Source organism: Tachyglossus aculeatus, chromosome 17 (assembly GCF_015852505.1).
Source record: "Tachyglossus aculeatus isolate mTacAcu1 chromosome 17, mTacAcu1.pri, whole genome shotgun sequence".
Taxonomy (NCBI): domain Eukaryota; kingdom Metazoa; phylum Chordata; class Mammalia; order Monotremata; family Tachyglossidae; genus Tachyglossus; species Tachyglossus aculeatus.
This window is the reverse complement of record NC_052082.1, coordinates 11,359,439-11,376,559: the sequence shown is the minus strand read 5'-3', so window position 1 is coordinate 11,376,559 and position 17,121 is coordinate 11,359,439. Positions and strand designations below refer to the sequence as shown.

General features: G+C 47.3%; 1 protein-coding gene across 1 annotated transcript in view; it reads left to right on the top strand.

Annotated features, from left to right (window-relative positions):
• Positions 1-14,943: 14,943 nt before the first annotated feature.
• Positions 14,944-17,121, top strand: part of BMP3 (bone morphogenetic protein 3) — a 33,536-nt gene continuing 31,358 nt past the window's right edge. The window contains exon 1 of the mRNA XM_038758786.1: positions 14,944-15,193. Coding sequence (XP_038614714.1) covers positions 14,944-15,193 — 250 coding nt within the window. The remainder of the gene's footprint in view (positions 15,194-17,121) is intronic.

Here is a 17,121-nt window from a genome sequence, read left to right as displayed (position 1 = left end):
GAACAGTACTTTGCACATAGTAAGCGCTTAATAAATACCATTACTATTATTATTATTACACCTTCCAAATCCTTTCTTCAGAATTTTAGAATACCAGAGTAGATCTGCCATTAACTTAGTACAGTGCTCTGCACACTGTAAGCGCTCAATAAATACAATTGATGATGATTAACTCCTACAAACATTTCCCTTGCTCCAGAATAAGAGCATCGCTCCTCTAGGACCCTAATATCTGAACCCCAGTGTGGAGAACTTTTCTTCTTCACCCTGTCACTTCAAGTTACCTTTCCTCTCCTACTCAAAATGGCTGAGGGGCTTCTTCTTCCCCTCAATGAACTAGAACCCACCTCCTTTCCCTATCTTCCCCTGGGATTGGCTGGATTCCAGGTGGCAGCCACGAGGTAAATACCTGATATTTAATCCAATTAGCCATCCCACTGGGAAGGGCTCATTAGGAGTGAGTTTCCTCATTTGGTAAATTTCTGGGCCTAGGTTTCTCTGAGAGTGGAGTTAGTTTGATTGTCACAGAGACTGGATTAGCTTCCAGAATGGTGAAAAGTGAGGAGCTCAAGTCAAATAATCCTGCCATCTTTTGCAGGTGCAGTTCTTCTAGGTGGAAAATGAAAATAATCCCCACCTGCTCCTTCCATGAAGGGCAGGTGCTACGTCTGTTGGGCAGTGTTATTAATTAGCCTGATTACTCTAAAACAAGGTGGGGAGGAGATGGGGACAGGAACAGGGCAGGAGTTAACATCACTGCATTCCCTCTCTAGTCTGCCTTGTTTGTTTCCGGCTCACAGCCTTTTTCAATCTCCCCATCTTGAAAATCTAGGGGGCTATTTCCGCCACAGAGCCAGAGCAGGAGACTCTAAAATAGTCAGTGGTATTTATAGGGCATTTACTGTTTGTGGAGCATGGTTTTAAGTGCTTAATAGGCCTGAGACACAGTGTGGTCTGGTGAAAAGAAGCCTAAGGGTCAGAGGACCTGGGTTCAAATTCCACCTCTGCTACACATCTGTAAGACACTCAACTTCTCTGGACCTCAGTTACCTCATCTGTAAAATGGGGATTGGCTGGTGAGCCTTATGTGGGCTAGGGACTGTGTCCATCTGGATTGTCTATCCCAGTGCTTAATACATTGCCTGGTCCATCGTATGTGCTTTATAAACACCATTTAAAAAAAAAACTGGTACCAAGGCTCCCTTCTTCCTGTTTCCTTCTTGCTTCACAATCAACTAACTGATCAGTCAATGGTATTTTTTGAGCTCCTAATGGGTAGTAAATGTTATGCTAATTGATTAGTGGTATTTACTGAGCACTTGCTGTGGATAGCACACTGTACTAAGTGCTAAATAGGCTTATATTTCTTAGTCAACTAATCAGTCAGTGGTACTTTCTGAGCTCCTGAGTAGTATGTACTGTGCTAATCAATCAATGGTCTGTGGACAGAACACTGTACTAATCACTTGGGAGAGTCGAAATAACAATGACACACTTGCCCGCCCTTCAAGGAACATTCAAAAATTATTCACAGATGATGAAAGAGCGAGGCTACAGCAGGAAGTAGAACAAAGACATCAATATGCAACAGCTGAACATATAGCTGAATGTATGCATAAATACAAAAGCATTTTTATTTACAGAAATAGAATAATAGGCATATGTATGTGAAGGCTGAAGACCGGAATAAAATACACACATGCTAGGGATGGATACTGGAACGAAGCCACTGGAGTGTTGTGAATTAATCAGGGAAGGGTTCCTGGAAGAGATAGGATTTTTTTTTTTTTAAGAAGGGCTCTGAAGTTGGGAATAGCTGGGGTCTGGTGGATTTGAGGGGAGAGGGACACCAGAATCCATCAATCAATAGTATTTATTGAGTGCTTAGTAGGGACTGTCTCTACAGGTTGCCAACTTGTACTTCCCAAGCTCTTAGTACAGTGCTCTGCACACAGTAAGCGCTCAATAAATACGATTGAATGAATGAATGCAGAGCACTGTTTCAGGATGGGAAGCAATATGGCCCAGTGGAAAAAGCACAGGTCTGGGAGTGAGAAGACCTGGGTTCTAATTCCAGTTCTACCACTGGCCTGATGTGTGACCTTGGGCAAGTACCTTAAATTCTCTGACCCTCAGTTTCCTCAGATGTAAGACATGGGGATTTAATCCTACTCCCTTCTACTTAGACCATGAACTCAATGTGGAACAGGGACTGTGTCCAGTCCAATTGTCTTGTATCTTCCCCAGCTCTCAGTACAGTGTTTGGCTCATAATAATGATTGATTAATTAATTAATGATGGTATTTGTTCATTAATTCAATCTTATTTATTGAGCGCTTACTGTGTGCAGATCACTATATTAAGCACTTGGGAAGTACAAATCAGCAATACAGAGAGATGGTCCCTACCCAACAACGGGCTCATAGTCTAGAAGGGGGAGACAGACGACAAAATAAAACAAGTAGACAGGGGTCAATACCATTTGTTAAGCGCTTACTATATGCCAAACATTGTTCTAAGTGCTGGGATAAATACAAGGTAATGAGGTTGTCCCACATGAGGCTCACAGTCTTATTCCCATTTTACAGATGAGGTAACTGAGGCTCAGAGAAGTTAAGTGACTTGCCCAAAGTCACACGGCTAAGTGGCGGAGCTGGGATCAGAATGCATGGCCTCTGACTCCCAAGCCCCTGCTCTTCCCACGAAGCCATGCTGCTTCTCAATAATAATGATGATGGTATTTGTTAAGCCCTTACTATGTGTCAAACACTGTTCTAAGCACTAGGGTAGGTAATAATAATAATGGCATTTATTAAGCGCTTACTATGTGCAAAGCACTGTTCTAAGCGCTGGGGAGGTTACAAGGTGATCAGGTTGTCCCCCGGGGTGGGGGGGCTCACGGACTTAATCCCCATTTTACAGATGAGGTCACTGAGGCAAAGAGAAGTTAAGTGACTTGCCCAAAGTCACACAGCTGGCAATTGGCAGAGCTGGGATTTGAACCCATGACCTCGGACTCCAAAGCCCGGGCTCTTTCCACTGAGCCACGCTGCTTCTCAAGCTAATCTGATTGGACATAGTCCCTGTCTTACATGGGGCTCACAGTCTTAATTCCCATTTGACAGATGAGGGAACTGAAGCCCAGAGAAGTGAAGTGTCATGCCCGAGGTCACACAGCAGACAAGTGGCGGAGTCAGGATTAGAATCCAGGTCCTTCTGACTCCCAGGAGGCCTTCCCAGACTGAGCCCCCTCCTTCCTCTCCCCCTCCTCCCCTTTCCCATCCCCCTGCCTTACCTCCTTCCCCTCCCCACATCACCTGTATATATGTATATATGTTTGTACAGATTTATTACTCTATTTATTTTACTTGTACATATTCTATTTATTTTATTTTGTTAACACGTTTTGTTTTGTTGTCTGTCTCCCCCTTCTAGACTGTGAGCCCGCTGTTGGGTAGGGACCATCTCTATATGTTGCCGACTTGGACTTCCCAAGCGCTTAGTTCAGTGCTCTGCACACTGTAAGTGCTCAATAAATACGATTGAATGAATGAGTACATTAGGCCATGCTTCTCTACTAGGCCATGTACTTAATAAATATCATTATTACTAGTAGTAGTAGTAGAAAATAGCTTGTGCAAGGGTAACAGGAGGGAGAGCTGAGAGTGAGATATAGTTAAAAGGCGAGCTTAGAAGGAAGAGTACGAGCAGGGAAATGGGGGTTGAAGAGAGATGAGAGGAAAGACAGAGCTGGTGGAGAGCCTTAAAGCCAATGGGAATGAGTTTCAGCTTGATGCTTGTACTTCCCAAGCGCTTAGTACAGTGCTCTGCACACAGTAAGCGCTCAATAAATACGATTGAATGAATGAATGAATGCATGAATGCTAAGGTGATGGGTAACTATTGGAGGTTTTGGAAAAGCGGAGAGATGTATGCTGAACAGCCCCACAGCACTTAGGCACATATCTGTAATTTATCAATTTCTATTAATGTCTCTCTCCCCCTCTAAATTGTAAGTTCGCTGTGGGCAGGGAATGTGTCTGTTTATTACTATAAACAGAGGTCATAGGTTCAAATCCCAGCTCCGCCGATTGTCAGCTGTGTGCCTTTAGGCAAGTCACTTAACTTCTCTGTGCCTCAGTTACCTCATCTGTAAAGTGGGGATGAAGACTGTGAGCCCCCCGTGGGACAACCTGATCACCGTGTAACCTCCCCAGCACTTAGTGCTTTGCACATAGTAAGTGCTTAATAAATGCCATCATCATCATTATCATTACTATAATGTACTCTGCCAAGCGCATAGTACAGTGCTTTGCATGCCATAAGTGCTCAATAAATATGATTGAATGAACCCTGCAAGATGATCCAACAGTTTGGACTGAAGCACAGATAGCTGGGGGCAGGGAGACCAGTAAGGAGGCCAGGAGAAGCAGTGTGGCCTAATGGAAAGAGCACAGGCCTGAGAGTCAGAGGATTGGGTTCTAATCCCAGCTCTGCCACTTTATTTGCTCTGTGATCTTGGGCAAGTCCCTTAACTTCTCTGTGCCTCAGTTACCCTATCTGTAAAATGGGAATTAAAACTGTGAGTCCCACGTGGGACATGGACTGTGTACAACCTGATTAGCTTGTATCTACCCTAAAGCTTAGGATGCTGCCTGGCATTTAATAAGTGCTTAACAAATGCCACTTAAAAAAAAAAAACAGGGTGATTCAGGAACTTGGAGAGACACAGAGAAGTTAAGAGACTTACCCAAGGTCACGCAGCAGGGCCGGGATTAGGCCAGAGGTCCTTCTTACTCCCAGACCCATGCTCTATCCATTAGGCCACACTGCCCCATTGCCAGGAGTTGTCCAAATTCTGCTCTAGTGGCTTCAAATTTGTACCCTCTGTGAGTAGAAGCAGCGTGGCTCAGTGGAAAGAGCCTGGGCTTTGGAGTCAGAGGTCACGGGTTCCAATCCCGGCTCCGCCAATTGTCAGCTGTGTGACCTTGGGCAAGTCACTTCACTTCTCTGTGCCTCAGTTCCCTCATCTGTAAAATAAGGATTAAGACTGTGAGCCCCACGTGGGACAACCTGATCACCTTGTATCCCCCCCAGTGCTTAAAACAGTGCTTTGCACGTAGTAAGCGCTTAACAAATGCCATCATTATTATTATTATTTAGATTGCAAAACATAACCATGCAGAAAGAAAACCTGAAGAAATTAAAGCTTACATTCATCAGCACTGTTCTTAGATTCCCCATGATTGATTACTTCTCGGTCCCCAACGGGATTGAAGCTACAATGACAATTACACAGGGTTTCATTGGCATTATTACATTTTCTCCGATAAAGAGCTGTAAACACTAAACACCTGTTTCCTCATAAAAGGCAAAAAGGTTGTTTTCATATCTATACCTAATCTTTATCAATAGAGAAATGATTCCTGTCATTGCAGGGTACTTTCGATACAAATAGATCAGTGTCGCTGAAATACTAAAGATAAGCGTTTCCAAGATAATCCCTTCTGATTTCTGCAGTCACATTTACAATCCAGTAATAAACCAACGATAACACCTTCTTCGGATAAGACTGCCTTTCATCAGAGGCCCTCGACCAGGTTTCCTGAGGGTAAACATTCCCACCACCTCCGCAGAGATGGATCTGGCAGGGAAATACAAATCACGGGGCCTAAAGAAGATGCCCAACGCGCCAAGGAAACATAGCACACGAAGTCTGTTCTGAGAACATCAGATGTGTGCACAGGTTGAAAACACTACCTGCCTCGACATACCCTCCTCCAATTCCCTTCTTGACTCCTACAACCTGGTTTTCACCCCCTTCCCTCCACCGAGGTGGTTCTCTCCAATCCTAATCCTTCTCACTCTTTGGCCAATCAATCAGGCGGTATTTATTGAGCACTTACTGCATGCAGACACTGTACTAAGCGCTTGGAAGAGTACGCTAGAGTTGGAGATGCAATCCCTGCCCACAAGGAATTTACCATCTAATGGACCCTCTGCTGCCTTTGACACTGTAGAGAAGCAGCGTGGCTCAGTGGAAAAAGCACGGGCTTTGGAGTCAGAGGTCATGGGTTCAAATCCCAGCTCTGCCACTTAGCTGCGTGACTTGGGGCAAGTCACTTAGCTTCTCTGTGCCTGTTACCTCATCTGTAAAATGGGGATTAAGACTGTGAGCCCCACATGGGACAACCTCCCCAGCAGTGTTTTGCACATAGTAAGTGCTTAATAAATGCCATCATTACTATTACTCCCTTCTCTTGGAAACACTCTCTAACCTTAGTATTTTGGACAAAGTTCTCAACTGGTTCTCCTGTTAACTCTAGCTCTTCCTAGACTTCTCATTTTCTAACTGGAGGTGACTCTCAAAGCTTTGTTCCAAGTCCCCTTTTTCTCTTCTAACAATAGTAATTATTATTATTGTGGTATCTGTTAAGCGCTTACTATGTGCCAAGTACTGGGTAATCAAGGTAATCAAGTTGTCCCAGGTGGGGCTCACAGTCTTATTCCCCATTTCACAGATGAGGTCACCGAGGCCCAGAGAAGAGAAGTGACTTGCCCAAGGTCACACAGCAGACAGGTGGCGGAGCCAGGATTAGAACCCACGTCCTCTGACTCCCAAGCCCGGGATCTTGCCACTAAGCCATGCTCTTCTCAGTCTACACTCACTCCTGTGGAAGCTCAGTCTCTTAGCTTCAACCTCCTCCTCTTTGCAAGATGACTAACAAATTCATTCATTCAATCGTATTTATTGAACGCTTACTGTGTGCAGAGCACTGTACTAAGCGCTTGGGAAGTACAAGTTGGCATCAAATCTACCTTGCCAGCCCTGACCGCTCTCTCTCTCTACAATTTCACATGTCTTCCTGCCTCCAGGACATCTCTTCATCTTCCTCAAGCTCAACGTGACCCAAACAATGATGGCATTTACTAAGCGCTTACTATGTGCAAAGCACTGTTTTAAGCGCTGGGGAGGTTACAAGGTGATCAGGTTGTCCCACGGGGGGCTCACAGGCTTCACCCCCATTTGACAGATGAGGGAACTGAGGCCCGGAGAAGTGAAGTGACTTGCCCAAAGTCACACAGCTGACAATTGGCAGAGCAGGGATTTGAACCCATAACTTCTGACTCCAAAGCCCGGGCTCTTTCCACTGAGCCACGCTGCTTCTCCCACGAACTCATCTTCCTTCCCAAATCCTCTCCTCCACCTAAAATTTCCCATCACGGTCAAAGCAGCGTGGCGTAGTGGAAAGAGCCCGGGCTTGGGAGTCAGAAGTCGTGGGTTCTAATCCTGACTCCGCCACTGATCAAATTGATGCCAATTTGTACTTCCCAAGCGCTTAGTACAGTGCTCTGCACATAGTAAGCGCTCAATAAATACGATTGATTGATTGATTGATCAGCTGTGTGACTTTGGGCAAGTCACTTGACTTCTCTGTGCCTCGGTTCTTTCATCTGGAAAATGGGGATGAAGATTGTGAGCCCCATGCGGGACAACCTGATGACCTTATATCTTCCCCAGAGCATAGAACAGTACTCGGCACATAGTAAGCGCTTAACAAATACCATCATTATTATTATTATTAAAACTACCATCCTCTCTGTCTATAAATTATCTGACTTTGGCATTACGCTTGACTCTACCCCCTCTTTCAGTAGTAGTAGAAGAAAGAAGAGAAGCAGCTTTAGAGAAGCTTCTTTAGACAAGCAGTGTGGCTCAGTAGAAAGAGCATGGGCTCTTTTTTCCTCTCCTCCTCCCCATCCCCCCCACCCTACCTCTTTCCCCTCCCCACTGCACCTGTATATGTGTTTGTACAGATTTATTACTCTATTTATTTTACTTCTACATACTTACTATTCTATTTATTTTGTTAATGATGTGCATCTAGTTTTATTTCTATTTATTCTGATGACTTGACACCTGTCCACATGTTTTGTTTAGTTTTCTGTCTCCCCCTTCTAGACTGTAAGCCCGTTGTTGGGCAGGGACCGTCTCTATCTGCTGCCAACTTGTACCTCCCAAGCGCTTAGTACAGTGCTCTGCACACAGTAAGCGCTCAAAGCCCTCCTCCCCCACCCCATCCCCCCGCCTTACCTCCTTCCCCTCCCCGCAGCACCTGAATACATGTATATATATTTGTAAGTATTTATTACTCTATATATTTATTTATTTTATTTGTACATATTTATTCTATTTTATTTTGTTAATACGTTTTGCTTTGTTCTCTGTCTCCCCCTTCTAGACTGTGAGCCCACTGTTGGGTAGGAACCGTCTCTATATGTTGCCAACTTGGACTTCCCAAGCCCTTAGTACAGTGCTCTGCACACAGTAAGCGCTCAATAAATACAATTGAATGAATGAATGAATGAATACGATTGAATGAATGAATGGAGTTAGAGGTCATGGGTTCAAACCCCGGCTCCGCCAATTGTCAGCCGTGTGACTTTGGGCAAGTCACTTAACTTCTCTGGGCCTCAGTTACCTCATCTGTAAAATGGGGATGAAGGTTGTGAGCCCCCCGTGGGACAACCTGATCAGCTTGTAACCTCCCCAACGCTTAGAACAGTGCTTTGCACATAGTATGCGCTTAATTCATTCATTCAATCGTATTTATTGAGCCCTTACTGTGTGCAGAGCACTGTACTAAGCACTTGGGAAGTACAAGTTGGCAACATATAGACACGGTCCCTACCCAACAGTGGGCTCACACCATTATTATTAGTAGTAGTAGTAATACTAATGACATGATCAAGCACTTACTAGGTATTAAGCACTTCACTGAGCCCTGGGAGGGAATACATAAGTGGGAATTAGACACGATCCCTATCCCGCGTGGAGTTTACGATCTACGAGTGTAAGTGGGGAGAAGGGACAATGATGAACATGATGAAACATGAAGACACAAAACAGGCAAACACCCAAAACAGAAGTAAAATTGGTAGGGTGTTGTGGCTAGAATAAGAGAACCCGCTTAGAGAAGCAGCGTGGCTCAGTGGAAAGAGCCCGGGCTTAAGAGTCAGAGATCATGGGTTCTAATCCCGCCTCTGCCACTTGTCAGCTGTGTGACTTTGGGCAAGTCACTTCACTTCTCTGGGCCTCAATGACCTCATCTGGAAAATGGGGGTTAAGACTGTGAGCCCCACGGGGGACAACCTGATTACCTTGTATCTACCCCAGCGCTTAGAACGTGCTTGACACATAGTAAGAGCTTAACAAAAACCATTATTATTAGAAGGGCAGAATTTTAGGCTCCTCTGGGCACAAAGTTCAGAGGGCGCCCAAAGGCACCGATATGCACTTGTGCGGTGGGATTTGGTGTTCCATATTCAGTCAATCGTATTTATTGAGCCCTTTCTGTGTGCAGAGTGCTGTACTAAGCGCTAGCCACCCCCTTCAGGATTCTGTAAACTACAATCCTGTCCCAGTGGAAAGAGGCCGGGCTTGGGAATCAGAGGTCGTGGGTTCTAATCCTGACTCTGCTACTTGTCAGCTGTGTGACTTTAGGCAAGTCATTTCACTTCTCTGGGCCTCAGTTACCTCATCTGTAAAATGGGGATGAAGACTGTGAGCCCCACGTGGGACAACCTGCTCACCTTGTATCCTCCTCAGCACTTAGAACAGTGCTTTGCACATTGTAAGCGCTTAACAAATGCCATCATTATTATCCAGCGCTTAGACCAGTGCTTGGCACACAGTAAGTGCTTAACAAATGCCATCATTATTATCTCTACTCACAAAAATCCTAGTCTTCTCATCTTATCTTTAGAAGGAAGCAGTCCGGCCTAGTGGATAAAGCGTGGGCCTGGGTGCCAAAAGACCTGGGTTCTAAGCCCAGCTCTGCTACTTCAATCAATCGTATTTATTGAGCGCTTACTGTGTGCAGAGCACTGTACTAAGCGCTTGGGAAGTCCAAGTTGGCAACATATAGAGACAGTCCCTACCCAACAGTGGGCTCACAGTCTAAAAGGGGGAAAGAGAGAACAAAACCAAACATACTAACAAAATAAAATAAATAGAATAGATATGTACAAGTAAAATAAATAAATAAATAAATAAATAAATAGAGTAATAAATATGTACAAACATATATACAGATATACAGGTACTACTTGGCTGCTGTGTAAACTTGGGCCAGTCTCTTAACTTCTCTGTGCCTCATTTTCCTCAGCTGCCAATTGGGGATTCCATACCTGTTCTCCCTCCTACTGCACTGTAAGCCCCATGAGAGACAGGGACTGCATCTGACCTGATTAACTTGTATCTCCCCCAGCACTTAAAACAGTGGTTGACATGTAGTAAGCGCTTAACAAGTACCATTTTAAAAAAAAATCAATCAGTGGCATTTATCGAAAGCTTACTAGGTACGGAACGCTGTACTAAGCACTTGGGAAGGTACAACAGAATTAGTTGCCTTGTTCCCTACCCATAACGAATTTACAGTCTACAGGGAGAAGCAGAGATTAATACAAATAAATAATTTATAATATATATTTTAAAACGATGAACATAAATGTTGCGGGGTTGGGCGTGGGGGGGGATATCAAACGTTCAAATGTCCGAAGGGCACGGATCCAAGTGTAAAAAAGGAAGTTTCTCCATTTTCCTGTTCATCTTATCCGCGCTTCCTCGGCCTTTACCAACACTCCCTTGTCCTGATTTACAAGGCCGCAACCGGAACTGATGGTATTCCAGGTGCAGGCCTATTTATTTATTTTTCTTTCTGGAGAGGTGCTACAAGGCCATGTGTTGAAGCATACAGATTTCCTACTCATTCTCATTATTCATGCTTTTAGCTGGGGTACATCACTTACACACATACTTAGACATCGAAGGTGGAGAGGACTGAAACGTGATACATCCTCATATTTGCCTTTTTGGAAAGAGGAGCTTTGGGCAGCTCCAGGACCTTTTTTTTTTTCCCCACACCCAGTAGTTTGAGGTAGTAAGACAATCCTTGGGGGAGGTGGTAGAGGGGAGAGAAAAGTGGGAACCCCTGTCTTGGAAGAGCTTACAGTCTATTGGACTGGACGGGACTTTTTTTAGAGACATAAATTGGTGAATTTTTGGAGAGATGAAAAGGGAAATCATTAATCACCAAAAATAAATTGGTAAGTGTTAAGGATGGCTGTTGGGAAGTGGGACAGGGACTGTGTCTGATCTGATTCTGTTGTATCTACTGTCTCAGCACTTAAGCTCCCCCTTCTAGACTGTAAGCCCACTGTTGGGTAGGGACCATCTCTATATGTTGCCAACTTGGACTTCCCAAGCACTTAGTACAGTGCTCTGCACACAGTAAGTGCTCAATAAATACGATTGATTGATTAACAGTGTTTCACAGTGCTGTGAAGCAGAGTCGCTTAGTGGATAGAGCCCGGGCCCGAGTGTCAGAAGGGCCTGGGTTCCAATCCCAGCTCTGCCACATAACAATAATAATAATAATAATGGCAGTTATTAAGCACTTACTATGTACAAAGCACTGTTCTAAGCACTGGGGAGGTTACAAGGTGATCAGGTTGTCCCACGGGGGGCTCACAGTCTAAATCCCCATTTTACAGATGAGGTAACGGAGGCCCAGAGAAGTGAAGTGACTTGCCCAAAGTCACACAGCTGACAATTGGCAGAGCCAGGATTTGAACCCATGACCTCTGACTCCAAAGCCCGGGCTCTTTCCACTGAGCCACGCTGCTGTGTGACCTGGGAAATTCCTGTATTTCCTGGCTGGGAAATAATAACGAGGATGATATTTGTTAAGCGCTTGCTAATAGCAATAATAACAATAATGGTATTTGTTAAGCACTTACTATGTGCCAAGCACTGGTCTAAGCGCTGAGGTAGACACAGGGTCATCAGGGTGTCCCACGTGGGGCTGGCACTTTTGATACCCATTTTACAGATGAGGGAACTGAGGCCCAGAGAAGTGAAGTGACTCGCCCAAAGTCACACAGCTGACAAGTTAGAAGCAGCGTGGCTCAGTGGAAAGAGCCCGGGTTTTGGAGTCAGAGGTCATGGGTTCAAATCCCGGCTCCGCCGCTTGTCAGCTGTGTGACTTTGGGCAGGTCACTTCACTTCTCTGGGCCTCAGTTCCCTCATCTGTAAAATGGGGATGAAGACTGTGAGCCCCCCTGTGGGACAACCTGATCACCTTGTAACCTCCCCAGTGCTTAGAACAGTGTTTTGCACATAGTAAGCACTTAATAAATGCCATTATTATTATTATTAAGTGGCGGAGCCAGGATTAGAACCCACAACATTTGATTCCCCAGCCCTGGCTCTTGCCACTGAGCCACGATAGCTGTCTACACATCATTAATACAAATAAACAGAGTAATAATAATGATGGCATTTGTTAAGCGCTTACTATGTGCCAAGCAATGTTCCAAGCGCTGGGGGGATACAAGGTGATCATTCATTCATTCATTCAATCGTATTTATTGAGCTCTTACTGTGTGCAGAGCACTGTACTAAGCGCTTGGGAAGTACAATTTGGCAACAGAGACGGTCCCTACCCAACAACGGGCTCACAGCCTAGAAGGGGGAGACAGACAACTAAACAAAACGTGATCAGGTTGTCCCACGTGGGGTTCCCAGTCTTCATCCCCATTTTACGGATGAGGTAAATGAGACACAGAGAATAATAATGATAATAATAATAATAATAATAATGGTATTTGTTAAGCGCTTACTATGTGCCAAGCACTGTTCTAAGCGCTGGGGGGGGGGCGGGGCGGGGATACAAGGTGATCAGGTTGTCCCACGTGGGGCTCCCAGTCTTCATCCTCATTTTACAGATGAGGTAACTGAGGCACAGAGAATAATAACAATAATATTGTTAAGCACGTACTATGTGCCAAGCACTGTTCTAAGCGCTGGCGGGGGGGGGATCCAAGGTGATCAGGTTGTCCCACGTGGAGCTCCCAGTCTTCATCCCCATTTTACAGATGAGGTAAATGAGGCACAGAGAATAATAACAATAATAATAATGATGATGGTATTTGTTAAGCACGTACTATGTGCCAAGCACTGTTCTAAGCGCTGGCGGGGGGGGATCCAAGGTGATCAGGTTGTCCCACGTGGCGCTCCCAGTCTTCATCCCCATTTTACAGATGAGGTAAATGAGGCACAGAGAATAATAACAATAATAATAATGATGATGGTATTTGTTAAGCGCTCACTATGTGCCAAGCACTGTTCTAAGCGCTGATGGGGGGGGGGGGGATACATGGTGATCAGGTTGCCCCACGTGGGGCTCCCAGTCTTCATCCCCATTTGACGGATGAGGTGGTAAGAAATATGCTCAAATAAAATCAACAGAATGAGAAATGTGTCCCAATATTAGACAAGTGCTGATGGGAGGGGAAGGAGGGAGGGATGAGAGGAGGGAGGGATTCATTCATTCATTCATTCAATCGTATTTATTGAGCGCTTACTGTGTGCAGAGCACTGGACTAAGCGCTTGGGAAGTCCAAGTTGGCAACCTCCTTCCCCTCCCCACAGCACCTGGGTATATGTATATATGTTTGTACGGATTTATTTTATTTGCATATATTTATTCTATTTTATTTTGTTTCTAGACTGTGAGCCCCCTTCTAGACTGAGCCCACTGTTGGGTAGGGACCGTCTCTATATGTTGCCAACTTGTACCTCCCAAGCGCTTAGTACAGCGCTCTGCACACAGTAGGCGCTCAATAAATATGATCGATTCATTGATTAATATGTTTTGTTGTCTGTCTCCCCCTTCTCGACTGTGAGCCCGCTGTGGGGTAGGGACCGTCTCTATTTGATGCCAACTTGTCCTTCCCAAGCGCTTAGCCCTGTGCTCTGCACACAGTAGGCGCTCAATCAATCATCAATCAATCAATCGTATTTATCGAGCGCTGACTGTGTGCAGAGCACTGTACTAAGCGCTTGGTCACGGGCACTGGAGTCAGAGGTCGTGGGTTCAAATGCCACCTCTGCCAATTGTCAGCTGTGTGACTTTGGGCGAGTCACTTCACTTCTCTAGGCCTCAGTTCCCTCCTCTGTCAAATGGGGATGAAGACTGTGAGCCCCACGTGGGACAACCTGATCACCTTGTATCCTCCCCAGCGCTCAGTACAGTGCTTGGCACACGGTAAGCGCTTAATAAATGCCGTTATTATTATAAACAGACAGAGACGGTCCCTACCCAACAGTGGGCTCCCAGTGGAGGAGATAAACAGGGTTGAATGAATGAAGAGGGAGGGATGAGAGGAGGAGGGAGGGGCGGGGTCCCGGGCCTGTGGGAGGGGTCCCGGGGGGCGTGGTGTCGGCCGTGGGGGTGCCCCAGCCACCCACCCAGCCACCCAGCCACCGAGCCCCCCAGCCGGCCCCCCAGCCAGCGTGGTCCGGGCCTGGCGGGGCCCCTGGCTTGCGGCTGCCGGGCCGGGCCCGCACCTTAAGAGGCAGGGGCTCCCGGGCCGGGCCGCTGCCCCCCACCCTTGCCCCCCCACCGGCTCCCCCCGGCCCGGACCCCCTCCCCCCCACAGCCCCCGGCCCGGGGGCGGCCCAGGGCACGGCTGGGCAACACCCCCCCCGGACCGGGCCAGGACCGGGACGGGACCGGGCCGGGACCGGGCCAGGACCGGGCAGCATCTCCGCGGGCCAGTGGGGGCCCCCGGCCCGCTCCTGGAGGAGACCCCCGGCCCCCAGCCCGGATTTTCGGACGCCCCCTCCCCACCCACTCCATCCTCCCCATCCTCCTCCTCTCCCTCTCCATCCATCCATCCTCCCCATCCTCCTCCTCTCCCTCTCCATCCATCCATCCTCCCCATCCTCCTCCTCTCCCTCTCCATCCATCCATCCTCCCCATCCTCCTCCTCTCCCTCTCCATCCATCCATCCATCCATCCTCCCCATCCTCCTCCTCCTCCTCTCCCTCTCCACCCATCCATCCACCCACCCACCCACCCACCGACCCACCGTCTCATGGGCCCCCTGGGCCGGCTGGGGCTGGTCCTGGGGCTGGCCCTGGGGCTGGCCCTGGGGCTGGCCTTGGGGCCGGCCCTGGCCCCGGGGGTCCCCGGGCCGGGCGGGCGGGCGGAGAGCCCTCCGGACCGGCTGGCGGCCCACATGCTGCTGCTGTACCACAGCTTCGGGGCCGGCCAGCCGGGCCCGCCCCTGCCCACCCGGGGCAACACCGTCCGCAGCTTCCGAGCCCGACCCCCGGGGACACCAGGTGAGTCCGACTGCCCCCCCCCCCCACCCAACCCCACAAACCCCCCCCCGGTCCTCCCACCTTGGGCGACCCTCATCATCACCCTTCACTTCTCTGGGCCTCAGTTCCCTCATCTGTCAAATGGGGCTGAAGACTGGGAGCCCCCCGTGGGACAGCCTGATCGCCTGGTATCCTCCCCAGCGCATAGTAACTGCTTAATAAATGCCATTATTAGTAGTAGTATTACTATTACTCTCCATGGGGATGAAGACTGGGAGCCCCCCGTGGGACAGCCTGATCGCCTTGTATCCTCCCCAGCGCATAGTTACTGCTTAATAAATGCCATTATTGGTAGTAGTATTACTATTAGTCTCCATGGGGCTGAAGACTGGGAGCCCCCCGTGGGCCAGCCTGATCACCTTGTATCCTCCCCAGCGCATGGTAACTGCTTAATAAATGCCATTATTAGTATTAGTCTCCGCTTCAGTTCCCTCATCTATCAAATGGGGCTGAAGACTGGGAGCCCCCCGTGGGACAGCCTGATCACCTGGTATCCTCCCCAGCGCATAGTAACTGCTTAATAAATGCCATTATTGGTAGTAGTATTAGTCTCCACTTCAGTTCCCTCATCTGTCAAATGGGGCTGAAGACTGGGAGCCCCCCGTGGGACAGCCTGATCACCTTGTAACCTCCCCAGCGCATAGTAACTGCTTAATAAATGCCATTATTAGTAGTAGTATTACTATTAGTCTCCATGGGGATGAAGACTGGGAGCCCCCCGTGGGACAGCCTGATCACCTGGTATCCTCCCCAGCGCATAGTAACTGCTTAATAAATGCCATTATTAGTATTAGTATTAGTCTCCACTTCAGTTCCCTCATCTGTCAAATGGGGCTGAAGACTGGGAGCCCCCCCGTGGGACAGCCTGATCACCTTGTAACCTCCCCAGCGCATAGTAACTGCTTAATAAATGCCATTATTAGTAGTAGTATTACTATTAGTCTCCATGGGGATGAAGACTGGGAACCCCCCGTGGGACAGCCTGATCACCTTGTATCCTCCCCAGCGCATGGTAACTGCTTAATAAATGCCATTATTAGTATTAGTCTCCTCTTCAGTTCCCTCATCTGTCAAATGGGGATGAAGACTGGGAGCCCCCCGTGGGACAGCCTGATCGCCTTGTATCCTCCCCAGCGCATAGTAACTGCTTAATAAATGCCATTATTAGTAGTAGTATTACTATTAGTCTCCATGGGGATGAAGACTGGGAGCCCCCCGTGGGACAGCCTGATCACCTGGTATCCTCCCCAGCGCATAGTAACTGCTTAATAAATGCCATTATTAGTAGTAGTAGTATTAGTCTCCGCTTCAGTTCCCTCATCTGTCAAGTGGGGCTGAAGACTGGGAGCCCCCCGTGGGACAGCCTGATCACCTTGTAACCTCCCCAGCGCATAGTAACTGCTTAATAAATGTCATTATCATTATTACTATTATTATTATTAGTCTCCACTTCAGTTCCCTTATCTGTAAAATGGGGATGAAGATTGGGAGCCCCCCGTGGGACAACCTGATCACCTTGTAACCTCCCCAGCGCATAGTAACTGCTTAATAAATGTCATTATCATTATTACTATTATTATTATTAGTCTCCACTTCAGTTCCCTTATCTGTAAAATGGGGATGAAGATTGGGAGCCCCCCGTGGGACAACCTGATCACCTTGTAACCTCCCCAGCGCATAGGAACTGCTTAATAAATGCCATTATTAGTGTTAGTATTAGTCTCCACTTCAGTTCCCTCATCTGTAAAATGGAGATGAAGACTGGGAGCCCCCCATGGGACAGCCTGATCACCTTGTAACCTCCCCAGCGCATAGTAACTGCTTAATAAATGCCATTATTAGTATTAGTGTTAGTCTCCGCTTCAGTTCCCTCATCTGTAAAATGGGGA